This window comes from Astatotilapia calliptera, chromosome 3, assembly GCF_900246225.1.
Source record: "Astatotilapia calliptera chromosome 3, fAstCal1.2, whole genome shotgun sequence".
In the NCBI taxonomy this organism is placed as follows: domain Eukaryota; kingdom Metazoa; phylum Chordata; class Actinopteri; order Cichliformes; family Cichlidae; genus Astatotilapia; species Astatotilapia calliptera.
In genome coordinates this window covers 30,588,584-30,616,541 of record NC_039304.1, presented here as the reverse complement: position 1 = coordinate 30,616,541, position 27,958 = coordinate 30,588,584, and the positions used below count along the sequence as shown (strand labels likewise).

Here is a 27,958-nt window from a genome sequence, read left to right as displayed (position 1 = left end):
TTCATGATGAAAAAAAAAAAAACAGTGTGGCCACCAAGGTGTGGCTTTTAGTATTTGTTCAATATATGCTGGGAAACTTTCTTTAAGATCATCCTCGTGGTTGATCAACACCAGGAGGCTTTGTGTCCAAGAAGTTAATTAATCATTGTGAAAATAGCACTGCCATTTAATACATAAATAAATACATTTAAAAATGAGTAAACTGATTTAAAAAAGCAAAATAAATGGTAAATAATAAAGTGAAAGTTACACAAAAGGTGCATAAGTACATAAAAATAAAAATAAATAATAATGCATTTCATCCACAAGCTTTTAAAAGAAAATAATGCTTATAATATTTATAATTTTAATTTGCTACATTTAATGCCATATTCATTCATTTTCTGATGTTAACTTTTGTCTTTCTCTGGCAGCTTTGGTCCTCCACACTTTGGCTAATTAAGACAGAAACTATGGAATTCATACTTCAAAACTTAATTCCCTACATTCAAAAAGGGAGATTAAATGCTATGCAGAAACTCAACATACTGTGAGTACTTGGAAAATAATCATAAAGCACTTGATTTCATTTCATATGTATCTGCAGCATAAATCAAATGCACTTTAGTAAGCCTTACCCTCAGAGGTTTTTGAATTTGGTTTTCGTGAGACTTTTTGCCTTTTTAGTTGAATCAAATCTCTGATTAAAAAAAAAATACAAAAAAAGAGAAAAATGCAGCATTTAAAGGTGAACATTGAAATACGCTAACGTAAAAAACAAACAAACAAACAGAATACACACAAAAAAACACCTACTCTCAGAAACAGTGATATATGCTGATGTAGTGAAGCTTGGAGGTAAATCCTCTCTGACCTGGCAGGACGACAGGTTACCAAAAGTGCTCACGTTAATGAGCTGCTTGTGAGTCGATGTGACTTTTATTTACGAGGCCTGCTCGACCTGTAACCAGCTGGTGTGAACCTAAAATGAACTAAAAGGGTCCAAGTCAACTTTTCCACTGTGGAGCAAACCAAACTAAGCCAGGATGTGGTTGCACCCAAAGAAAAGAAGATAATAAATATAAGCAAAAATGAGACTTTACATAAAATTTTTCAAATCATGACTCTGTTCTTCTTTATCGTTCACCGATGTTCGGCTTTGCTCACTAAAGCTTGAGCGGTTTAAGGATCAACAACACAATGTGTCCTTGTGTGTCCGTATCAGCCCACATCATCTATCTAAAACATGCTGTGTAATAATACGGCTCAAAAGCAAATCCCTGACTTAACCTGCTGAACCCTGAGGAGGAGAGGGATTAGGTTGGATAGAGAAGGAGGAGGGGGAAAACGGAGGAAGACGAGGGAAAAGAAGGAGAAGAACTGATAGTTAAGGAGAGGAGCTCGAAAATTTGTTTTTAACAGTATTCAGTAAGTGCTGGGAAATCCCACACAACCTGTATGTGACCTGCTGTAATAAAAATATAATCAAAGAAAAAAAAACACCCAGCCTGGATATTATGTTTCACTTCTAACAACTTAACTCTGATCTGAACATTTTAAAAATAAAAGTCTGATTGCACTTGAAAGCAGCAGGGCAACAACATTAAAAGGTGATTCAAAGAGAATGATAGCTGAAAACTCCCGCCACGCTTTAACCTCAGATTGAATTTTTTGGAGTGATAAAGTTTGACATGAGTCGGTAAACTGACTGCCTGACCTGACTATGCCTCTCGCAGGGAAGCAGCGGGCGGTAAAAAGATCAAACACCATCAAAATCACGATCTTTAATTCTGTTTCTGCCGTTTCGGAGCGCAGCCTCACTCAGCGGCGAGCTTTTCTTCTTGTCCTCCCCTGCATGAGGGCAGCAGAGAGAGCGCGAGGCGGGAAGAGAGATGAAAGCGGTGACTGAGGGATGACGGCGATGCAGACGGCACACGCTGAGTTCTGATAGTAACTTTGGAAACGCTTTCAGCACAGAAGTACAGAAGTGAATCTAACTGTAAAGGCACAAAATGCACACATATCAAACATAAGCGCACATACAGCCACTGCTAATCAGGTGTGACTATATCAAAGGACATCTGGATCTGACAATTTGGCTGACTTCATCACTCATGACTCCAGGAAGACAACAGAAAAAGTCTCAAAAAGAAGAAGAAAGGGCTAATAAAATCCGTGCTTGTTTCACTCTCAGAACAGTGGTGTGGTTTCTCATTGTCTCCATTTGTTCACGTCTGTTTGTCTTTTCCTTCAAATGCTCCTCATCTTAAGTTGTTTCCTTGGCTGGTCCAAATGGTCCCACCATCTTCATGGCAGCATAGTTCTGTGAGAGGAAAAACACAAAATAATGCAGGAAGTTCCTTTCTTTTTGTTGCTAATGCTTTCTCTTCTTCATTTTCTCCCCCTCAACTGTCATTTAAAGAGTCAAAATTTGTTTTTTTACAATTTCTTATTTTTTACATTGATTTTGTAATTTCTTAATGTTCTTTTAGTTTTCAGCACACTTCTTTTGCCTTGTCTTTGCCTCCGTGTCTCATTTTCCCAGTGTTATTCCGTGTACGGCTTCAGTCACACAGACCTAGAGACTGGTTGGTGGCACCCCGGCAACTTCTAGTCCCTCAGGAAAAACTGTTATTTACTGACTGACTGGCAAGCGGTTGCTGGATGTTTGCATTCGGTCTGCAATCCCTTGACAACTAACCATGAAATTTAAGAAAGTGAGATACAGACCAAAATAAGTTGTGTCTTTTTGACTTCAGTGGTAAGTCACAACCTTTCCTATGAAAGCGAATTTCAATTTCACTCCTGCTCAGTAAACATTTGGCAAACAGCTTTTGGAGACAAGTCCGTGTCTTCCATGCAAACCGGGGGCCGCGGCAATCTTAGAAGTAATTGCAAGGAAGGTTATGGTGCAGCTTGTTAAGCATCTCCAGCAACCACTTGCCAACCAGTTGGGGATTATGCATTTTTCCCTAGCAAGCGGTGATTACCACCATCTTCCTCGGTGGTTACCACCGCTTATCAATGACCGATCTCTAGGCCTGCATTACTGAGGTTTTAGCAATCAATTTCACTGAAACTGCCACCAGCCTCCAGCAATCACAGCAACCGGTCAGTTACTGTGATTGCTGGAGGCTGGTGCTGATTGCTTACTCGTTTTTCAATAGCATCTAGAGGTTGCCAGATGGTTGGCAACCAGTTTCTAAACCTGTGTGACTGTCCTCTCTGTCTCTGCTGCAGTGAAGCTCCCTGAATCTGCTTAGTCACAGTTTCTTTCTTACACACACACACACACACACACACACACACACACACACACACACACACACACACACACACACACACACACACACACACACACACACACACACACACACACACACACACACACACACACACTAAAACTTGCCGGGAAGGAGTAGAGGAAGACTCCAAGGAAGAGGATAATGAAGAAGAGGAAAATGAAGAGAATGATGAACCACTTGAACCGTCTCCACAGGATGTATTTGAGGGTCTTGTAAGGGGAGGAGAACCACAGGAAGGATGTCTCTGGACGCCTGAGAGAAGAAAAGACGAGAATGAGAAACTATATTTGTGTGTGTGGTTTTTAGTGTGTGTGTGTGTGTGTAGACTCACTGAGGCTCCTCCAGGTGAGGGTTCATGTTGGGTTCATCTCTGCCGAGGCCGGCTGGTCTCTCCTCTTGCTCCTGCTCTGTCACTATCTCCAGAGACATCTCCACCTTCCCCTGAAATGGAGGCAGCAAACACACAGTTTGTCTCATCCTTTCTTCAGAGAACAAAGTAGGCACGACTGGCAGGTGGGTAAAACGGATATTGCTCAGCGGCTGAATGATGTTTACTTTACTTTGTCTTTATGGGAATTAAGGGATTTTAAACTTCATGTCAATACAAAGTAAAATACTCAGTGCCAGTGTTTGATAAATAACTGTATGGCATATGAATTACAAATATTTCAAGATTTTCTTGCATTTGGCATGGACTTGGTTTACTTTGATCTATCATTAAAATTTTTTAATGAGCCTGAAGCGTGCTAAGTGTGACAAAAATGCAAAAAACAAAAAGGGCAGCGGACTTATATGTTTTCGCACCCTGTTGAAAATGGTTGTGTCTGTGTGTTTGTGCTCTCACAGCGATGATCTTCTCTCCATTGTTCTCGCAGGTGCAGGGCCACCAGCCTTTGACAGTCTTCTGTTCAAACAGAGACACCAGTTTGTCCGGTGGCTGGTCGAGCACCAGAAGAGTACACTTCTCTGGAGACTTTGCTGGACGCAACATGTGGTTCAGGTCCATCACCAGGTGACCTAAAGAAACAAGCACACTACAGTTAGACAGAGACTCATATACATAATAAATTAATGATGATAACAACACCTATTTTCCTTTTTTTTCCTACATTAAAACGTCTAAACGATCCAGCCCCAGGATTATCAATTGATTTTGTAGCATTCACGTCGCATATTGATTATGTTGCGGGACGCACAGACGTGTTGCTATGACGACAGCCACACACATAATGGAAAAGGGGCTTTGTTAGAATGTGAAAAAATAAAGCCACCAAGCAGATTAAACTAAACAACAATGACACAACAGCCACCTTAGCAGGAAGAAAACTCATTACCCACAATCCACCTCACAAAGAGATGAAAAGTGTTTGATTTGTAAGTATTTCTCCTGCTCTCACACATTGCTTAATTTCATACTCTTGAGAACGGGTCAATTCAAAAATTCACACTAGGAAACGTTTTTATGAATTAAAAGGTCACAATGGCAGATATAGTTACTCGGGCCCAAAAAGGTTTACTTAGCTACTCAGTTTAAGACGATGGTGCACAGACAGTTAGCATTAGCTTTACACTTGTGAATATAAAAAATGACTTCATTGTCCCACCTTGATGGATCAGAATAATAAAAGCTGGGGAAACATGCAGTGTAAACTCTCGATAGGGCACCTTTTCGTGCAACAACATTAACCAATGATATCCTCTTGTTTCTCTTCATGTTGTTTCCCTTGCAGCTCTTTCCTAATGACATTGTACTAGATATGAAAATGTCAAGCTATGATTGGCTCAAGGTTTAACATCTCATGAGACGATGTAAAGACCTAATCACACAAATAATGGAGGAAAAAAAAACAACTTTCTGCCAGGTGAACATCCATAAATCTGCCAGGAAGTCAAACTATGTCAACCACGACAATTCCCGGGAGTTTTCTGTTAGCCGATAAACTGCACTTTTCGTGCAGTGAAATATTTTACAGCCTGAACTCTGTATTTGTTAAAGCAGGGTTGGAGGAGATGGATATTTTGGGGCAAGCAAGGCTTAGATCTCTAAAACTCAGCAGATTCAGCTGTCTGTTTAGCCAGTTTTTCTGAATGACTAATTATCGAGCGTGCGCTGAGTGAATTATTGGCGACCCTGTGGTGAAGGGTAGCTAGTAAAAGGTTTGATCTTTGTTGACATTAAGTTGTGGGCTGAAGAGAGACCAGAGATCCACTGGAAGTGTTTTTCCAGAGTTAGCTTCAGTTTGACAGTACAACCGCAGGAAAATGGCTCGTGTCTGACCCGCACACCGTGCAGGAAGATTAACAGTCGGCGGTCCGAGCCGACGAGCTGAAGACAGGCAGGCATGGAAAAAATGCTTTGAGGTGGCCACACACCCGCAGACTCTATGAGGTGAATAAAGTCGAGCGGGAGAAAACGCTGCAGCAGAGCGAGACGGTGACAGACAGGAACAGGTCAGAATCTGGATTCCTCATCTTCCTCCTTGTCTCTCACCGCAGAGGGACGCTCCGTCCACAGACTGTCATCCTCCCTTCTTTGGCAAAAATAAAGAAAAGAAGCTGAACCCATGCAGGGGGAGCGAAAGGGGAGAATCTCGGTGGTAAGTTATTTTAAGGGAATGGGCTGGGGCAGCGTTAGGGGTGAAGGAAAGGCAGAATTTGGACAGCTTGAGACTCGAGAAAAAAAAAAAAAGCAGAAAAAGCAGCCCCTCCCTTGCTGTAAAATGTGCAGACACAGTGGAAACGGGCGAGTGCTAATTCTAAAGATAAATGTTATCACAGTAGCTGTTCGTACATCGCACATATGGTTCCCTGGATATATTTACCTCTAAACCTTGAGCCAGAAATGAGGGGAAATCTGTCTAAATGTCATACACAAATGAGTTAAGTGCATTTCAACCATCCAAAGTCGAGCACATGTGTTTCTGACCTGGAGAATACGGATCCATTTACACGTTTTACAGTAAATCAACGAACAGAAGAAATGGCTTTTAGTCCGACTTTGATTTCACTGAAGTTTCGTGAAGGAAATCCAATTATGTTTTTACCACACATCATGGGTCTAAAATCTCTGGGACCAACCAGCTGTGACAGCAGGATGAGATAAATCATGATTTTTTTTTAAAGACCTCACCTCATTTTCACAGTAAACACAATGTGGCACGCCAGAAAAAACAAACACAGACAGTCAAAGTGATGGTTTTTACCTAGGTAGTCGTCAAAGGAGAACTTGTCGTTGTCCCAGATCTGAATGGTCAGTTTAGGAGCCAGTTTAGTCTCGGCTTTATCCAGACTCCAGAAATGTTCCTGCAGACAAACAGAAGGCAGAAAATGGGAAACAGCTGCAATTTCATAACACCAGGTTCCTTCTTTCAATGATAGATCCTCAAAACATGAATTCTGATTCATTTTGTTTATTCTTGTACAGAGGTACAGGGTCAACACTTGGGTTATAGAAGCCCTGAAAGAAGATCTGCCTTTTTATTTATGTCCATTAAAGACTGAAACAACCGCTTGGTGCTTGGAAAACATGCCAGCTGACAAGGCTGTCAGCGAAAGAAAGAAATGTTGAAAGAAAGAAAGGAACTCAAACAATACATGGAAAAATTACAGATAAAAAAATATATTTTAAAAAATTCATCTATAAATGGGTTATATGGAGATATGGAGCAAATACATTGTGATATGAAATGGAAATTATGAAAAAAATTAAGAATAAATTTGTTTACCTAAATATCATAAACCTTATCCCCCCCAGCTGTGTCCATTTCAGGCTGAGAAAAATATACATAATGCTGGAGGTACCAGCAGGTTTATCACATGGAGTTTGGAGGGTTGTCACCACTCATGGCTGCACTGACTACATCACTGGTGGGGATTTCATTAAAGTCAAAGACTCCAACCTTAAGGAACCATTTTTAACGTGAAGTGTCTGTAACAGTAACAGAGCTCCACTTTGTAATTGCTGTGTGAATCCAGTCCACTAGAGGTGAAAGGAATCAGTGAGTGTGACTGATTTTTATGCGTGTAGGGAAGATCTAATCCAAATCTGCGCTTTTTTCACAATAGCTATCAAAAGTTTTTACCATAGCTATCGGTGTAGCATCCACACATTTCCAGCAAGTTATGTGCAACACCATTGTTTTGTATACCTGACATTTTGTAGCTTACATAATGCAATTTTAAGATTTAGCATTGAGGGCACAATAAGAAAACCATGCACCTTTAATATAATATTTGTTTTCTAGCATGAGCTAACCGTGCAAACGCGTTGACGCCGTGTAGCCCCACGCGCGGGGTAAGCTCGTTAACGGAGATTTGCCGCGTTAATGCAGTTATGGTGTTAACGTCATTTTAACGAGAGTAACGCTGACAGCACTAAAATATCTATCTATCCCGATGAACTCTCTTTCCGTTCCTCTCACACTCAACCCTTCTTCTTCCATCGAACTTGGGGCTTGGTACTTAATCTCGGGTGGAGGTGATGATATCTCCCCTTTCACCCGTCATCCTGGCTCCCCTTGCTGTAGAATTTGTGTTTGGTATTGAAGATTTCATAGGTCCTTCATCCTATTCATGTAACCCCTTCCGCTTGCACAACCCTGGACTTTATATTTCTTCATACCATTTAGTACTTGTACAGCTGCTGTTATTGTTCTACATTTCTTCATAATTTCTTATATATATATTTCTATATTGTGTATTTGTGTATTGTGTATTTTGTTGTACAGTTATTTTATTTTTAACTTTAATTTTTATATTTTATTTTATTCCTTTTTGCTAAATTTACCCTTCATTTTAATTTTCATATTTATTTCCTATCCTATTCATAGTCTTTTTTTTTCTTTAGGTCACGAGCAGTTGTCTAAGCATTTCACTGCATATCGTACTGTGTATGACTGTGTATGTGACAAATAAAATTTGAATTTGGGGTTACAAGTGTACTAACATTCCCACAGCGAGGTGTTCTCATAACTTGCCCACTTGCGTCTTCTTGTTCCCGTAGGCCAACTCTCATCAGTGTGTCCTGGGATCCGTGTAGTCTTACCACTACCACCACTATCCAGCTACTCAGCAGCTTTATATCTATTTTAAAGGAGCGATAGAATAAATCTTTTGGTTAGTGATATTGTTTTTAATGTCGCTCTTAATGACCTGCTATTGCATATGATTCACACGTGCTCACTGGTTTGTACTGAATATTTGGGTTTCTACTTGTTATGCAATTTGTTGTTACGTTTGCTGCCTATTGACCAGGTCTCTTTTGGAAATTAGATTTCATAAGGATAATAATAATAGAAGGTGATTTACCTTTAAAAGTCTGCTTCATTCTTCTCTAAATGTTCTCAAATTGTGCTGAAAGATGTTGCAGCCACTCCATCAACACAGGTCTCACTGCATCTCCACTTCCATACTGGAAGTCTGTGTGTGTGCGTGGTGTGTGTTACAGTATAGTTATTATGGCCTCTGGTAAATTCACGCCACACTGGCAGACAGAAACTGATCCCGTCTCACCTTTGTGCTAATGGGCTTCACTGTGCAGCTGCTGCACATCAAGTTCCTCTCTTTCTCTTTCCATTCGCTCAGTCGTCCTTTTTATCTGCGTGTGAGACTTTGTTATGCTGACATAAAGTACGGCTTTTCACACCTGAATTAAAATTACCCCCCTCTGTGATTTGCAGAATACGACAGCATGTTGCTGTTACTTAATATAGCAAGGAGATTTTACACAAACAAAAAGTTGCACTTGGCAACCTTTGAATGCAAATATTAATTTTCTCCCTCTGACTCTTTCGTGTCTGTTACTGTGGAGCAATAATCCCAGGATCTGTTCATTCCTTTTCATGCTGGTGTTGCGGTGCCATCATGGTGGCATCATGGAGGCAGGACATACCCCCACTCAGTACGATCAGGTCGAGGGGGTAGCAGGTTTTAGTCTGAGACCCTCTTTCAGGGGCTGAATATTGTTTTAAATGACCTGAAGCCATTAAATGCTGACCCACTGACTGGATAACAGAGTTGATGACATTTGTGGACTGGTAGTTCCTCATGTGGACACTAGAGGCTGGCTCCCAAAGTGAGTACATATCCAGAAACTGTTGTTTTAAAATATTGAACTAAAAGGCATTAAAAACAAAACAAAAACAAAACATATTTGCAGTGTGCTACAGAAAAAACTCAAATACATTTGGATAGTTTGCTCCTTCATGTTATGTTAGGTGAACATTTTTATAACTGAGAGCAGACATTTGAATTTAGTTTTTGTCACCCGTAGGAAAGAAGAAGAAATTACACATATGTTTTCTGTGTGCGACACTGTATACTTCCTCGCCTCTTTTTGGATGTAGCTGTCGCTAGCTGGCATATTCTCCTAGCGACAGAGAGGAAACCTCCAACAACCATTCACCAAGTGGTTGTGTGATACATACAGCGGAACCCCGACTTACGAAATGTTCCCGAGGGTCTTTCGTAAGTCGAAAATTTTCGCAAATGGTAAATGGTCTGTATTTATATAGCACTTTACTAGTCCCAAAGGACCCCAAAGCGCTTTACATATCCAGTCATCCACACATTCACACACTGGTGATGGCAAGCTACATTGTAGCCACAGCCACCCTGGGACGCACTGACAGAGGCGAGGCTGCCGGACACTGGCGCCACCGGGCCCTCTAACCACCACCAGTAGGCAACGGGTTAAGTCTCTTGCCCAAGGACAAAACGACCAAGACTGTCCAAGTCGGGACTCGAACCAGCAACCTTCCGATTACAAGCTGAACTCCGAACTCTTGAGCCACGATCGCCCCACAAGTTGAAGCACCGATCGCGCCTTTTGAGTGAGGCGATGCTGAACGATAGGCTATAGGCTAATTGCTAACTAGAACAACAATACGTCGTTCAAGTGGAACAGCGAAGCGCAATTACGAAAGCCAAGGGGTTGTCACATGATTCGGAAGGCATTGTGGGCATTGTAGGCTTAGCCAATCAGAGCCAGCGGATTTCGTTACGCGAGCATTTTGCCGTAACACGGGCAGAAATATTGCCATTCAGTGCCTTCGTAACTTGAATTTTTCGTTAAATGGGGTATTTGTAAGTCGGGGTTCCACTGTAATTTTTCTTAGCATCTGGAGGGACAACTCGGAGGCCAGTTAGTTGAATAGAACAACAGACCTTTATTTACTGTTAGCGGAACAAGACCACAGAAGCCAGGTCTCCACAGCTCTACTCTGTCTGTACATACATGTGCCAGGGTTAGGTAGTCGCCATCCTGTTACAGTAAACACACTACACCCTCTGTGTGTGCGTGTGTCGCTCCTAAAGCTTTGTAAGCTCCTTGGCTCACTTCATCCACAAACTACATACATCCAAGTTATCACTTCACAGATGTCACAAGTCAGGGTGGGACGTCTATATGTGTGTGTGTGGGTGTGGGTGTGTGTGTCAAACTGCTGCTGTATCTAGCAGCAGCAATCAGCAGCCATCAGCTTGTCATTTTGTTGCCAGAGTGCTAAGTGCAGAAATTTGTTTTGTCTTCTTTCCAACTTCCTTGACTCATCGTCCTGAGTTGATGATGGAGCTGAACTACATACAGCATAAATAAATTCAGCTAGTGTGCCTTTGTTCTTTGGGCATTGTCACGTTTCAGTAACAAAACAAGTATACTTACAGTGGCAAAATTTGACAGGTGTGTAAATGTCTTAAACACTGTCAAAGAGTTTGATATGGAAAATCTGTGCAAACAAGGCACGCACGGGAAATCAATTTCAAAATCATAGTTAATTAAAGAATTTGAAACACCTGTAACAAAAGCACTGGAGCAATGTTATTGGTCAGTTGTGCTTCAAAGGGCGGTAATATTCTCAAACTGCTGGTGTGCCTACAGGGTGTAGCTCAAGAGTCTCCAGTGGAGCCAATCAAAAAGAGTCAATGTGCTTTCTCTTTCTGCTCCCTGTCAGTACTCTCACTTCAGGATTTTGGATCAGCTGATGGTTTTTCAGTATTTTAACCTGAATGAACTAGTTTTTCAGCATCACTCTGAGTCAATAAGTTTCTAATTTTAGAGATGTTGCACAAATGCACATATTTGTTGCCGACATTGAAAGACATATCCTGGTTAACAATCCCAACATCCTTCACAGCCTTACTGGAGGCCAAGGTAACGCCACTGATTGTGAAGAAAAATGGAGAATATTCCAGTTTGGATAAATTTGTTTGCTTTCACTGGCGAGCAATGCTGTCTTACTAATATACTTGATCTGCTGCTAGGAAAATATTTTAATGACCTCTGTTAGTGATGTTAATGGGCCTGTGGTGCTTAATAATGCCTGTGTCTCTAGTTTCTCTAGTTGTTCATTATTTTATTAACAGATATCAACTCAGCAAAATTATATTATTGGAACATCCAAATGGATGAGTGAGGAAATGTTTCTCCTGCTGAAAGTGTGGTGTTCAGACAAACTGAATCAAATCTTTCAGATTTCTTTACCTGGATTATTGAGCATCAAGAGGCTACATTTCATCCGCTGTCCTCCCATTATGCAAATGATCGGTGAGGCACCAAAGGTTTCGGCGATCCAAAGTGTTAAAATTCAGGGAAATCTCCCCAAAATGACTTATCTGTTTTTGTTTTTTTAATTAATTTGCCTAAAAAATCACATTCCCAGTTACCACACTGAATTGTACATTGACAACTCCATCACTACTTGACTTTCAGTCCTTTGGTTTATGTGCAAGTCAATCTGAGTGGGTTGGAGTTCTGGTCAGACACAATGAGAACACTTCAGATATCACACTGCGCTGTGAGGGAACGCGAAAGGTATATTTAAACATTTTAATCATTAAACTGAATGATAGATCGACATTACAATTGAAGGCTGAATTTTAAGGCTGAAGTCAGAAAAACAGACGTCATGGTGACATGGTTGAACTAATCAAGCTGGAAAAGACAACAAGTGTGACTTTTCCTTCCACACACCCCATCCGACCATCACACAGCAAGACTGCAGAGTGTTGATAGCGCCGCTGATTTGTTCCTGTGACTCAGTGATTATATCACCAACCGCTGAGGTTTCTGGCTTCATAAACTCCGTTTCTGGCCGCAGCTCTGTTTTCGAGCTGAGGCTCTCTCCGCCCAGCGGAGTTTTTCATTTAAAACTCCCTCTCGTCTGTTCAGCCGCTCGCTGATTGAAGATGCTGCTGCAAGTGAGAGAATGCCGTCGTAAAACATGTCGGCCGCGAGCGGCTAAAGAGCCTCTGGCTCATGCCAAGAAAAGCAAATGACAGCCGGGTTGTTATTCCAGTTTTCGGGAGTGATGTTATTTTAGCTCTTCACTCAGTGTTATTGTTGAGTCTCAAAGATTCAACAACATTTTACTCACAACTCTTTCTTGTTAAATTGTCACATCATTATTTTTGTTAACTGAAGGCCACAGTAGATTCGTTAGCGGACTCTGGAGGGACGACCTCGCCTCGGAAATTCCCCCTGACCGAACTTTGTGCACTGGCTCATGTTTGGGTGTGATGGTTTTGCCACATGTCTCCAGCTCATAGAAACTAACTGGTGATAAGATTCAACTAAATTTGAGGCTGTTTTTTGGACTGAGCAAGGGGCTTGTAGCGAGGTTTTTTTTCATTATAACTGAACAAGTTTACAGTGTGCGTCTGTTTGCAGGAACTGAATGTTATCAATACATAGGCTGGAGTATGGGGGTAAGGAGGTGGGGGTTTCTTTATCAGGATATTTTCAGGTCAGACAAATTTTCTGCATATTTGCAAACTTTTATGAATCATTTTGTAAATTTTCTGCATCACTTTATGACAAAGTAAGGTATATTACAACCAGTGTTGGTCAAGTTACTTCAAAAAAGTAATCAGTAACTAATTACTGATTACTTCACCAAAAAGTAATCCCATTACTTTACTGATTACTTATTTTCAAAAGTAATTAATTACTTAGTTACTTAGTTACTTTTTAAAAACACGATTTACAACCTGAATAGGTGATAAAGTGATAGATCTTTCAGCCCAATTCTACTTTTTCTGCATAATCCATACAAAATGTAATCAAATGGAAAAGTCTCTTTTTAAAACTTGCTTTATCAGTTTTAATCTTTTAACTTTATGCATCAAGCAAAAATTAAATTATATGCACCATTCTCTGACTGGAAGCAATTTGTTTAACATTTATTTATTTTCTGCACATTCCAGCACATACAATAAAATAAAATATGTTTTTTTGTGTTTACACTCACTCTTTCAAATGAATGCAAGTGAAACACAGCAGAAAATAAATAAAGTCAAAGACTAACGGTCCTGTTGCTCTATTTTCACCTGTAAAGCAGGAGTGGGGTAGGCGGAGGTTTGCCCTGGTGCAGGTGTGCTGCGGTCAGTGGAAGAATCTGCGAGTTTCTCTGTGAATTTCCCATTACGTCGTAGAAGTTTAGGGGTTTTTTTTCGCTGTAAAGTTTTCTTCCCACGCACAACGGACACTAATGTTTTTGTCACTTTTTATGGAATCAAACTCAAAGTAAGATCAGTACTTCCATGCTGTTGTCACGAACGTCGCACTCGCTTACGTCATTGTCATGAGACATTCTTGCCAAAAAAAAAAAAAAAAAAAAAAAATCACGGTTTTAGTAACGCAGTAACGCAGAGTGCTTACGGGAAAGCAACAATAATCGAATTACCTTTTTTGCAATAGTAATCCCTTAATTTACTCGTTACTTGAAAAAAGTAATCGGATTACAGTAATGCATTAATGTAACACATTACTGCCCATCTCTGATTACAATACATCTCAGGCATTCCTTCCAAATATGTGTTGTTCTATAGCAGCCACAACCTTTTTTGTGCCACGGACCTGTTTAATGTCAGACAATATTTTCACCGACCGGCCTTTAAGGTGTCGCGGATAAATACAACAAAACAAAATGATATGACCAACACAAAAAAATGCAGCGTCCTCCTGAAATGTGCCAACAACATTGAGAGTAACATCCTCTGCCCCTTAATGCTCTCTGGTCACTATGGTAACATGTAAATAGTTCTTTCAAAATAAGACTCACAACTACAACACGGGAAAAGACCCAGGGAAACCGAGTTAACGATAAAAACCCTGAAAACCATAAATTTCAAGTCTCAAATCGTGCGGCACGGTACCAAGCGACTCATTGACCGGTACCACTTTGTGGCCGGGGGTTTAGGACCGCTGCTCTATAGAATACATTTTCTATAATAATTTGCATATTATTTCTGCATTTCTGTACATCCCACCTTAACCCTAACCCTTGATGCCTGTGAATATTTCATTATTGTAACAAACTATAAACACCTCATTATCCCTGTGTTTTTATGTTCAAAACGTCAAGTATGTCAGGAATATCTGTGCTCCAGGATGATTTTCAGGAATAGTATTAATTTCAAATGTTATTGAAGCATAGATTAGTTAGCATAGTAGCAACAACACTACTCTTAAAAATGTCATCAGGTCACTCAGAACGTTCTCGGTTTTAAGTTAAAGTATCCTAGTATTCTGACTTCTCTGTGGTTTTTAATCTACTTGTGTGGTGCGCTGTGACACAGGTGATGACGTACATGTGCTTTAACTACTGAGGGGTAGCTCGTCCCTGCATTTCCTCTACTTTGGTGGTCAGATGCTAAAATCATACCCTGGCGAAGTTACAACAAGCTGGATGGATGGCATTTCCAAATGGGAATCCTCACATTTACTTGAAAGGTTAGTTCACAGAAAGTGCATTAGTTACTCACCACTTATTGAAGAGGAAAATGTAGATTGGTAGCCTAATTGTATCAGTGTCCAAACACAACTTTCAAAGCCCAGTATAAGTATTCCCAGAACACCTTTCTTTCAAACTTTTCAACACTCGTCTCTTCGTTGGTTTCTAAACCCCATATGCAGCATAATAAATTATTGTCAAGTGATTGCTAAATTTAGTCTTAAAGATCATGACGATGGCATGAAATCACAGCCTCACCACAGTGGATTTTATGTCCCAGTGGGTCTAATTTATTCAAACCAAACACAGGGTCCTTCACTGTATTTGGGCTCGTTGTTACCTTTTTGTCGACGACGCACAGTTGCTCTGCTGGTAAGTAGTTGAAGGGAAACAGGAATCTGTAGTTGAAGTTCCCCTCTCCTCCCAGAGAGCGGTAGTGGACGTCTGTCTTCTGCTTGTTGTGTTCATGTCCGTCGAGCCAGCTGAAAGACAGAATCAGTTATTGTGACCCTCACCCAGTTTATTTAGCTTTATTTTGAAGTTAAATGATTTGTTCCTCTTACCCTTTGACATAAATGTCGCTCATCTTCTCCCCGCTGATGCTGACATCATCCAGGATGACATCACTGGTGTTCCAGATGATGCAACGCAGGAAGAACCTGAAAAAAAAAGATTCAATTACCTCAGATACTGACTGACTTGTTTTGGTTATCAGAACTGGAAATGGATTTGCCTTTCTTGACATATTTGTGTGTTTGTGTTCCTACTTTTTGGCCTTTCGTGGCGTGATGTTGAACGGCGGTCCAGGTGGTCCCAGAGACTTGGGGAAGAGGTCAACCCACATCATCAGACGCCCCTGACAGAGAGCACCGACAAGCAAACAAAAGGTAAGAAAATGCTCAGGAAAAAAAAAGCGGGAAAGGATGAAACTGAGAAGAACTTAAGCACACACACAAGTGCAGTGTGTGTGTGCGTGCTACCTGCTCTATGTCAGGTTGGAGCGGGCTGTAGAGTGGTCTGCTTTCCACATGTTCGGGTACCAATCCCAGTTTCCTCAAGATGTGAAGGGACAGTCGCTCCTTAATCGGGCCAAGATGACGTTTGGACACATTTTTGTCCTCTGAAAACATGACACACACACAGAGACACACACACACACACACACATGCAGAGATTAGGGTTTAAGTACAGGGCCGGGCCACTCAAGAGTGGAGAATGGAAATCCAGAATACTGGGCAAACTGGGAAGCAAGCAGGTCACTTAGGAATAATTCATTATTCATACGCACATACACACTTAGTGAGACACTAACACACTCTAAAGCATTGGTTGTTCTCTCTGCATCACAACCAAATGAGGAAAATCTTCACGGCTTCCAAGCAAAATGAAAATATCAAGCTAACGTCAAAAGTTTATGACTGTAAACTTGGAGTCACCTCGGCTGTAAGAGGAGAGGAAGGAAAGACTGAGGAGGCAGAGGAGAGGAGGGGAGATGTGAAGATGAGAGCAGAGGAAAATGAAAGAGGAGCAAAGCAGAAGGACGAGACTAGGCAAAAGCACAGAGGAGGGATGAGACGAAGTGGAAAGCCAAAAGAGATATTTAATTTGACTTCTGAGACAACAAACCCACAGAAAAGAGAACAAGAGAAGCAATTCATATTAAGACTAAAAGGAAGAAAAATACAACCGAAAAAAAGAGGATGGAGAGCAAAAAGTAGAGAGGCACAAAGGATGGAAGAAGAGCAGAAACTCAAGACAGAAGAAAGAAAAAACAAACGAATGTGACGAAGAGGTGGAGAGAGTGAAGAAAAGCCAAACTCATGAGGGGAGGATGAGGATCGTGGCCTTTTGGCCAATTAGCAGCCCCGTTTGATGGACAGCAAGCTGACGCACAGTAACCGCGGCAACTGTGGAAAGAAAACGCTGCAGCAGCGCTCCTCACCAACCGAGAGACGACCATGATGTTGACGTTGGCTCGTCCACACAAGAACGCACACACACACACACGTACCATAAATCACCCCCCCCCCCCCAAAAAAAAAAAAAAAAAAAAAAAAAACGACAAGCGTGACCCCCGCACCGTAGCAGCCTGCATGGAACATATGTGTGGGTCGGCTTTGTGTGCACACAGGGATGATAATGAATCTTGAATATTTATCTCATCACTCCACTCTTCAGGTGGTCCTGCGGTTTCACTCCCCCACCTCCTTTTTCTTCTCTACACCTCCATTTCTTTAGTGGCAGAGAAGGAGGGTAAAACTGAGGCATTGGGCAGGGAAGGAGGGGGTGATGAGGGTGAGAAAGCATCAAAAGAAAGTGAGTAGAAGGAGTGAAATGTTGGAAAAATTGAACGGGGGAAGCAAAGAAGTAGAAGAGCAAGGAGAAAGTACGAAAGGATAGAAGGGGAGCAAATGAAGGGGAGGAGGATGAAAGGCAAAACCGAGAAGAAAGATGATGATATTAAATGTAAGGTGCGATTCATTTGAGAAAGTTTTTTTTTTTCCAAGAAACCAAATGTTGAGATCACATTGACTCACAGTGTTAGTTCAGGTAACTGTTAAGGTAAGTTCTTCCTTAGACGCCTCAGGATGTTACTGAACACTTCCCTGTTAGCCCTGAGGGGAGACTTAATCACAGCGTGCTGTGATTGACCCTGTGGATGTCTGATAAAGCTACAAACTACTAAGGGAGACAGAGCTTTTGCCACTGTGGCCCCGAGACTGTGGAACTCTCTCCCACTGAGCTTAAGATCTGTGGACTCAGTCGTTCTTTTTTTAAAAAACAACTAAAAACACATCTTTTTAGAATTGCATTTTGTTAACTTCTGTCTGTTTTTGTTTTATACTTTGTCATCCCTGTGTGAAGCACTTTGTGATCTTTTTATCTAGAAAGGTGCCATATAAATACAGTTTTACTTTACTTACTTACAAACGTGCTCCTGGTTTCACTCCTGACCTGCTGGTGCCTGTTGGGGGTGACTGTACCTCAGGTTATCTACTAATTGGAAAGATGGTGGTTCGATTCTTGGCTGCTCCAGTTTGCATGCCTTGGGAAAGATACTGAACCCTGGGTTGTATTCATTGAAGTGTGAATGTCAGATAAAAAGCACTTACGTGCAGAAAAAAAGAGCTTGTATGGATGATTAATTTTATTTTTATAAACTGTTCTGCACATGTGGAAACATGTGCTTTCAAACTAGACTAGAATAGAGCTTGAAATCAAAAGCGAAAATGAACAATATCAACCCAAGAATAATGTAAATCCCAACAAATATGGAGAGGGGATGGTGGAAAAGAACACGTAAGAAGGAAAACATCAGAGACAGAGAAAGAAATTAAGGTGCCAGAAAGTTCGAGATAATGATGAGAGTGAGTGAAAAGAAAAGAGGAGAGGACGGTGACAAGGAGGTAAAAGGAAAGAGAAAAACAAGAAACAACAAGAGGGAAAATGAGGGTGATGTAGACGGCGTGATGGATGCTGTGAAGAGCAGAATCATGGGGTCAAACTGAAAGAAGAACAGAAAAGATGAAGAAAGAAAAGCAGAGAATAGAAAGGAGGAAGAAAAGCACAAATAAAGGAAGAAAAAGAAGAGAGTGAGGGGGATATGGGTGCAGTGGGAATACAGTGCAGACTGATTTACTTGCTGTAAATGTACTTAAGGGGCACTGAGCATACGTGAATATGTGGACGGTACAAATCTGCGGTTTGTATTTTTGGTAAGCAACTTAATCAGCTGTGTGAAAAGTGTGTTTGTGTTTGGCGGAGCGACGCTCTAATCAAAACACAAACAGCATAACAGCTGCTAAGACTGAGACATGTCCACCAAAGCTGGTAGAACGCCATTTAATATCTGATCTGTGGAGTCCTTTTACTCAATTTAAAAATGTTTTACTGTTCTCAAATCAGATTTCTTACGTTTTTCATGATGGCATCCCTGATTTGTTTATTTATTTAGGCATTTAGCCATCATTTGACAGTGAAACTGAAAGTGAGACCTTCACGTCTTCTGCTCTGCCTCTGCTCCCACTCACTGCTGTAAGGTTGTAAACTACTGCTCTTCTTTGTGTTATGCAGTATTTGCCCCAGTCCTCATTGCTTAGCTTAAATACTTCATCAACCAAATTTTTATATTAGACAAAGTGAAGTCAGCTAAAAGATCTCAAAAACAACAATATGGACTATGGCGAAAAGGGGTTTGGAGGTGGTAATAGAGTCCCTGTGCAAGGTGAATATAGGATCTGCAAAAAGGCTTAAGTAGGTGTTATGTGCCAAAGCACCATCCACATGGATGGTAGGACCCAGGGTTTGCCAGCAGAACATTCCCCAGAGCATCACATTATCTCGGTGGGCTTGTGTGCATCCTGGTGCCAGGTGTTCCCCAAGTGAGCAACGCGCAAACCCGGAAAACATGATTCATCAGACTAGGCCACCATCTTCCATTGTTCTGTGGTCACTGTAGGTGCTTTCGGTGGTGGACAGTAGTCAGCATGAGCACTCTCACTGGCCTGCAGCTATGTAGCCACAAACCCAGCAAACTGTGACTCTCTCTGTATTCTGACACCTTTCTATCAGAACAAGCATCGACATTTTTAGCAGTTCGAGCTACAGCAGCTCGTCTGTTGGATCAGACCACACGGGCCGGTCTTTGCTGCCATGTGCATCAGTGAGCTTTGGCCACCATGACCCTTTTGCTGGTCCACCACCGTTCCTTCCTTGGACCACTTCTAATAGAAACCGACCACTGCAGACCGGCAACATCCCATAATAGCGGGAGGTTTGGAGATGCTCTGATTCAGTGACAGTGCTCTAAACTGTATGCCTGATCAATGTACAGCTCAAGTATTTCATATCTATATACAGTAAATGTATCAATATAACGAACGGTATAGATTTATTATTGCACGTGTTTATATACTTCAGTTGAATTGTGAGGAATGGTCACTCACCGAGGTCGGCAGCGATGTATCGTTCTCCTTTGAAGCGGACTGCTTCGTCTTCATAGACTGGCTTCCGCAGATTTCTTCTCTCACAGAATCTGTATAGCAGCTGCGTGGGTGTCAGCTGGTCTCGCCACTGGTTTACTCCAGATCTAACAGGTGAGAGACAAAAAAATAATATAAATAAAGTCTTATTTATTTTGTTATATCTGTCTATAATCCATCCATCCATCCATCCATCCATCTTCATCCGCTTTGTCCGGGGCCGGGTCGCGGGGGCAGCAGCCTAAGCAAAGAGGCCCAGACCTCCCTCTCCCCAGCCACCTCCTCCAGCTTGTCCGGGGGAATACCAAGGCGTTCCCAGGCCAGCCGAGAGATATAATCTCTCCAGCGTGTCCTGGGTCTGCCCCGGGGCCTCCTCCCGGTGGGACATGCCTGGAACACCTCACCCAGGAGGCGCCCGGGGGGCATCCTTGTCAGATGCCCGAACCACCTCAGCTGGCTCCTTTCGATGTGGAGCAGCAGCTGCTCTACTCTGAGCCCCTCCCGGATGGCCGAACTTCTCACCCTATCTCTAAGGAAGGCCAGCCACCCTTCGGAGGAAGCTCATTTCCGCCGCTTGTATCCGCGATCTCGTCTGTCTATAATCATTGTCACAAAAAAAAGGTTTTGTTCTCACATCCATTTCTGTTGGGTGACATCTGGAACAGTTCAGGGTCTAAATTTATCAGTTTAATTGAAATTCAGTTTAAGCTTAATAAACAGAAAAAAATGTCTCCTCACACATGATATGACTGTGGCAGGCCACACATGGCTCCATATTTGGACAGGAAGCGGTTCTCCAGGTCAATCACCGTCTCGCCGATCTTCTCGTCTTTGGTGAGCATGTCGTGGTCGTACAGCATCACGCGAAGGTCCTTTTCCAGTGGGAGAGAACATGTGAGCTCAAACATCCTGTAGAAAAGGAAAGCAGAAAAGGATTTTCAGCTTTGGTTCAGGCATTAGGAGCTTTCCAGTGGCCTCTCACGCGTTTGTGTGACCACATCAATGACAGGAATTGTGATCACATTTTAAATGCATGTAGAAGTGATTGAAATGCAGATACAATTTTTGTGGTTTTTAAGGCCAAAATTATGTCCTAACATGCAATGTCAGATAAAACCTCCTGGAAAAGGAGCATAAATCTGCACGTCCACTTGAAGGAACTTCTTAAGTTTCACTCCTGTGATGAGTAATGTGTGCTGGTCTGCTAGGACATTTGTCAAGCCTATCCCCCTGTTGCCGTCTTCATGAGTCTATGGAAAGACATTTTAGCAGAACGCTGGTGTGCACTGACTTGTCACACTGACTGAGAGCAGTTTACAGCCAGCAGTCGGAGCTCTGATGTGCACCAAGTTTCTGCTCTACTGTGGTCTGGTGCTCTGATTGGTTTGTGTGTAGTGACCCCTACTGGCAAGAAAACACACATAAGGGCGAAGGACACAAAATAGAGTAACAAGCATACGAAAGAGTGACAGAGTGAATTCAGTATGTGTGCTTATGGAAATAATTCTGAGTCATGTATTTAGACTGGATCCTCATCATCCTCATCATCATCATGTAAGACATGAGTTTGCAGAGCTGTCCCTGTGTCTGTCTGGTTTCTCTGGGTACTCTCACAGTCCAAAGACATGCACTTAGTGGGGTTAGGTTAAATGGTTATTCTACATTTCCCATAGGTTTGAATGGTTGTGGGTCTGTGTTAGAACTGGGTCAGACTGGCGACCTGACCAGTGTGTACCCCGCCTCTCGCCCTATTGTAGGTGGGATAGGCTCCTGCCCACTGTGAAGCTGAATAAGGATAAGTGGAATAGAATAGTTAGAGGATAGTTAGTTGGGTTTTTTTAATCAAGATTTTTTTGTTTTATGAACATTTTACAATGGATTGTCTTTTAATTATTTTAAGAATCCATGTTTTATTATTGTACCCTCTTTAGTTTCATTTTGTCAGCTTCTTTTAAAGTCATTATATTTTATTAGCTCTAAAAAAGATAGAGAGAAGCTTTAATAAAATTATACAAAAGTTCTCTATAACACTGCTTCATGCTAAATTTATGCAGCAATCACCAGAGCTGGATTACCAACTAAGCAAAGAGGCCACCTGCTGATGACGTCTCATACTCAGCTGGTTTTATTAGTCTCCAAAAAAGTCTATTTGCTTTATCGACCACCAATTGATTACTTTTTTTCAAATAACTTTTAATTATGCTTATGTATATGATGGTTGAAGTTGATATTAAACATGGCAAATGAGCAAAGGTTCAAATAATACATTCTGTATATGTATAAGTAATCCCTGTGAGCACAATGCTCAGGTTTCAGGCAGTTTTTGTCTGCTCTTAGGCTCTGTATGGTGTCAGAGTGGATGTAGTCATTAGAGGGAAACTGCTCTGTCTGTGAGCACAATAGCCCCACCCAAACCTTCTGTTTGTAAAGGACATCCAATCACAGGGAAGTTAGCTTAACAAGGAGGTGGCCTTAAAAGGAAGGGCAGTAAAACAGCTAGAGGTAAACAGACAGAGGAACAAGTCCTAATATAAGATTAACAAATATTTGAAGTTTGCAAAGCGACTCTAGTAGAGCTCAAGAATAAACATGAGGATGTGGAAATGAGCATAATCAGTCCCAGAGTGCTGAATATAAACAAATGCAAAATTTAAACTTCAGTTTAGTTAAAGAATAACATTTAAAAGTTAGTTTTTGTACTGCAACCTCAATTATTATTATTTTTGTCCAAACTAGGAATCAGCCGGGACATACAACCTTCATCCCTCTACACATACACAAAGATTTGTGGCACAGTTAGATACAGACTGAATCCACATCCTTTTAACTTGGGGACAGATTGGGACCTTTATACATGATACGTGACAACAGTGCAACATGTGTACACTTCATCCTACCCCTGTGTAAATTGTGTAATAAATAGTTTCTCATGGTATATTTTCCTGTTCTGTATTTTGTTTTTTAACATTTTATTGATATTAAGACATTCAATATAAAACAATTCATCAATTAACAGGAACCCATGGGTAGGTATTCAGTTCCCTGTGAACCATTGCGGTTTATGGCACTGAAAATGTCAAGTGGTATGAAATATGTGCCAGGGTGTGCTGGTTTGCATGGAATAACAGAGGATAGAGGAGTGAAGTTTAAGGAAGCCTGCCTCTAGACCAGAGACTCTGAAAGTCTGTGGATCGCCTCCGAGTCAGCAAGATCGGGGAAGTCCAGACTTTTGGTTTTAGGCACAGATAGACAGAAAGGGGGGAAAGAGGGACAGACCAAAGAGGCATTAGTGTACGTACTTTCCAAAGACTGGGTCCAGTGTACAGGGGATGTAGTTTTCATGGTCGTTGACTGACTTCTTCCCCAGCGTGATCTTCACATACGGGTCACACTGAGAACAACAAGCTTTCTGTTAACTCATGTCATCTTCTATTTCCTTGGTATCACTTATACCCTCCTTGGTACAAATCTTTTCCTTGACCTTAATGAGTATCCTAACCATGAGTACCTAATTCTGGTTACATTTTCTAGCCATCCTCTTCTACATTTCTCTCCCTTTCTCCCCTTATACCTTCCCATTGGGGTCTTTGGGCTGGAGTCCATGAGCCTGGATGATGTAGACTCGGACCAAGCACTCCTCGATGCCATTGGGAGGCAGCTTTCTGAACTGCCTTGGGGGAACAGGGGCACCGGGGTCATCTGGCAGGGGGTAGATCTTAAACATGCCCTGGTTCATAAGGGAGAGGGGTGGAGGGATTGTGAATTAAAGAAGTAGATGTGAAGTGGTGTAAAGGAAGCTTTTAAATTAATAAGTACCGACAAAGATGAATGAATCGAGATAAGCTCTAGGCACAATTTAGCATGTGATATGTGATACGTAACTTCACATCAGGCTGCAACAACTTGCAATGTGGCGACTAGAAGAAAATGGCAAATAGTGAGACTCGACCGAACAACTTTTAAACTTTGCATTTACCTTGAACTCTCCCACCACTGAGGGATCTTCTCCTTCATCTTGAGTCTTTCCTCTGTACAGTTTGAATGTTTGGCAGAAATCAGAAAGTCCTTTAAAATCCTCGATCTTCTCCAGCTCCCGGTCATACACCTGAGGAGGAAGAGCAGAGCGGGATAGGAGTTTATTTAGCCCTAAAACAGGTCTATTTTAATAGCTGACTCACACATTACAAAGTAATAGATACGTTTGGGGCAAAAAAAAAAAAAAAAGAGAAAGAGGAAAAGCAGAATAAGGAGGTAGGAGAAAAAAAAGAAAAAAAAAGACATTTAAGAGAGTGTAAAAGAGGGGCAGAGATGGATGAAAGTCCACAGCGCAACAAGATGTGGAGATGACAGAATGAAAGACATATTTTAAATTACAGAAGACTCAGAAAGGAATAAAAGGAAGAGACGCTTGGGGTATGGAAGGAGGACACATCATATGCTTACTATTTAGAGTAGTGAACATGAAAACATCAGAGCCAATGAAAATTGGTGAGCAGACAAAGAGAAAGAAGAAGAGGGGCTGTGAATGTAAACGCAGAGAATGAGAAAGAAAATGCTTTTTGGATCTGTCGCAATCAACATGTTTAAAATTTCAAATAATGAATTCAGAGTATGTAAAAGTAATCCCTGTGAGCCAAAAGCTCAGCCTTCAGACTGAGGTTTTCCAAGTCTTGGATCTGCATGATGTCATAGAGAGGGGATATCCCCAAGGCCTCAATTATACTCTGTTGCAGACAAGGACACAGGCAGCTGGAGGCACCACGGCTGAGTAATCATTCCTGTTATACTTCACTGAAGTCCACTGCCTCGGATGCATGCAGATGCATGCAACGCAAAGTGTCCACAGAGGAGACCACCTGATGTTCAAGCCTTTTATGAGGGACAGCCAATCACAATAAAGTTGGTCAAAATAGGGAGAAGCCAAACATGGATGAATTGAGGTCCAGTAAAAGATACACAAGGCTTATTTTAAGCTGTGAATCATGCAAAGCTAAAGAGCTCATCAATATATAAGAATAACAGTGGTGTTTACATCTAATTCATGTTCAGTTTTTAAGACATTATCAAGTTTATCAAGTTTTTTTTCAAATTAGATACACATGTGTGAGAATTCAATGGGTCCAAAGCATGACTAGATTAATTTGTTTTCATTAGTGATGATTTTCTACTTCACTAACTCAGTCAAATTCATTGACTTTCTTCAGCTTATCAAGTTCTGGAAAGTCACAATCTAGTATGTGAAAGAGGCAGCCAACTGAAATCTCATATTTGTCACCAGCTACAGGTTGTGACACCAGTCACTTTTGTGTTTGAAATTTCGCATCTGTAACAATTATGATGAAAAAGTAGGATAGACTGAAATGAGCTCCAGTCACACAGGCACAGAGACTGATCTGTGACCATCTGGCAACCATCTGTGAGGGAAAAACACATATTCCCCAACCAGTTGCGAGTGGCTGTTGGATGTTAATGGGATTTGCTGGTGAAATGCTTGCTAAAGTCTCCACTTACGCAGTCCAACAAACCAGCCAGTGACCCTGTGATAACAACCTGTTGCTGGGGGAACATGTGCACTCCCAAATCTCATTATTGGAAGATTGTTGTTAAACAAAAGGCTGTTGTTTCTTTCTTGCAAATGTTTTTTTCAAGTTATGCAGAAACTAAGACAGTGGTCTTGCAAGCACTTTTTCAAAATGAATTGAAAGAGGGAGGAGAAAGGTTGTGAAAGCAATGAGATGCTTTCCATTTACTTTGTTATTAAACTGGGAAGGGGAGGAAAGAGGATTGTTAGGAAATGAGGAGAAACAAGGGGGTTGTGTTGGATGAAATGAAGGGTGTACGGTTAATGCTGTGAAAGGAGAGAGGTGAAAGAGTTGGAAAAGCAGGAATGGGGGCAGGAACTGTGGAAACATACCGACGACGGGGGTGATGTAAATGAATGAAAGGTCTGGAAACAGCGATTCATTTCAGTACTTCAACACCAAACCCAAAAGGGCAAGGCAGAGCATGGAGAAAAAGGCTCTGGCAAAGCATATACAGTTAATAATGTATAGGATACACACAGGTACTAAACAGATACCTTGCTGATTAAACCACGATATGATTAAATCATATCACTTATAGAAAATGTACTTAGAAATTACGTTTTTGATATAAAGTTTAGCTAAATTAACCTTACATGAAAAAAAAGACAGAAAATAGCAAACCTTTCTCGATCAAAACGTTAAAGGTCACCTTCTCAAATTCACCAGTTAACAGTTTGCATTTTATTTTTCTTTCTTTTAAAAAAGCTCAAAATAACACTTTGAACTTGTACTGACATCTACCATGAAGCAGAGACTCAAAAAAGCCATTGGTTCTGACTAAGAAATAGCTGGCTTGTTCTCAACAGAGCAAGACAAGTTTGGAAATGCACCCAATACCAATGGAGATGGAAGGCGGTGGGAAAGGAGACGCCAAGAGACAGGCGAAGTCATAACAAGGGTGGTAACAGCGGTGTCTTTGTGACAGAAGCAAAACTAACCAGTTCTGCTGTCTGTTGCAGGGCAGAAGCAAAGATGTGAAATGAGTGGTCAGAGTGTGGAAGCAGTGGAGTAAGCCCAAGGTTTGAGAGAACATCACTGTGTGGATTGAAAAGGACAGTACAAAGAAGGTAAAATGGAAAAATTAGGAGATGAGGTAAAGGCTGATGTAAGACAGCAAGAAAGTAAAAAAAAAAAAAAAAAAAATGCAGCGCACCCACTAGAAACCACAGTGGCAATCACAGCTCTTGTTCCTGAATGTCACCAGTCAAAGCTGTTTTATGACTTGGTTTACCAAATTGTTTAAATCATGAATGTTTTTTTTTTTTAATTGCTATAAATCACTTTAGTGCTAGCTAACTTTTAGAGTGTTACAAGCTATGCACTAGCATTAGCATTATACTCTTTCTTCTAGCCTGTATTAACTTTAAGGTCATTGTACACAATGAGATAAACCATGTATCATGTGCCCTGCATAAAAATCAGATGTGACAAACATGAACTTAGTGAAATACCACATAAAAAACTTCAACTGACTCTTGCTCATGTTTGGATGCTTGATTAGGACTTGGTGTCACATTTAAATGCAATGATAACCCTTTAGGCTACGTCCACACTAGCCTGGATAGATTTGAAAACAGCGTTTTCATCCGAAAACGCTTCGCGTCCACACTAGCGTTTTCAGTCGTTTTCACAGAGTTGTGTGTCCACATTGAAATGGACGAAAACGCTTACGTTCCAGTACTGTGCATGCTTGAAATGCAAGAAGATTCGACCTGCCTCATTTCTGTCTGCCGCTTATTTCTGTCTGCCGCTTATTTACTCTTTGAAACGTCGCGGCAAAATGTCGAGGAAAGGCACAGAGTTTTTTTAAATGGACTAACAATGATGTGGAGTTGTTGCTGCGAGTAACACAAAAGTATAAAGTAGAAAAACAAAACAACTGCTGTATAATGCCCTCCGCTATCTTAGTTTAATTGGTCACATGACTGCATCATATGACTAACATGCATCATCGTTTTACAAAGTCTGCGTTTTCACTGTCCACACTGCGACGCGAAAGCACCATTTTCAAATGTATCCGTTTTCGAGAGAGTTTTGTAAACGCTGCGTTTTCCATGAGCGAAAATGCCGTCTCAGACGAGAGGCCAAGACGGAGAGAAAACGATGCGTTTTTAAACAAAAACGCATTAGTGTGCACGTAGCCTTAGTGTCATTTGTTTGCATGTTTCAAACCAGAGCATTAACACGGTCTTGACTGTGCCATACCTCCTGCCTTTTTAAGTTTAAGTTCAAAGATGTCTGCGTTGCTGAAACTGGAGCTAATAAATCTTACTAAACGGTAGGAAACACAAAATACATGTAACTCCACACAGATTATTACAGCTGTAAAATAGTATATGGAGAAATATTAGCTTTGATATTAGCATTGCTAGCAAAGC

General features: G+C 41.3%; 1 protein-coding gene across 1 annotated transcript in view; it reads right to left on the bottom strand.

Annotated features, from left to right (window-relative positions):
- Window positions 1-358: 358 nt before the first annotated feature.
- Window positions 359-27,958, bottom strand: part of dysf (dysferlin, limb girdle muscular dystrophy 2B (autosomal recessive)) — a 104,506-nt gene continuing 76,906 nt past the window's right edge. The window contains 14 exon segments of the mRNA XM_026162776.1: window positions 359-2,302; window positions 3,389-3,536; window positions 3,616-3,725; window positions 4,129-4,301; window positions 6,488-6,587; window positions 15,354-15,495; window positions 15,577-15,672; window positions 15,781-15,869; window positions 15,994-16,133; window positions 19,960-20,102; window positions 20,734-20,904; window positions 23,295-23,386; window positions 23,567-23,722; window positions 23,972-24,100. Coding sequence (XP_026018561.1) covers window positions 2,246-2,302; window positions 3,389-3,536; window positions 3,616-3,725; window positions 4,129-4,301; window positions 6,488-6,587; window positions 15,354-15,495; window positions 15,577-15,672; window positions 15,781-15,869; window positions 15,994-16,133; window positions 19,960-20,102; window positions 20,734-20,904; window positions 23,295-23,386; window positions 23,567-23,722; window positions 23,972-24,100 — 1,746 coding nt within the window. The 3' untranslated portion in view covers window positions 359-2,245.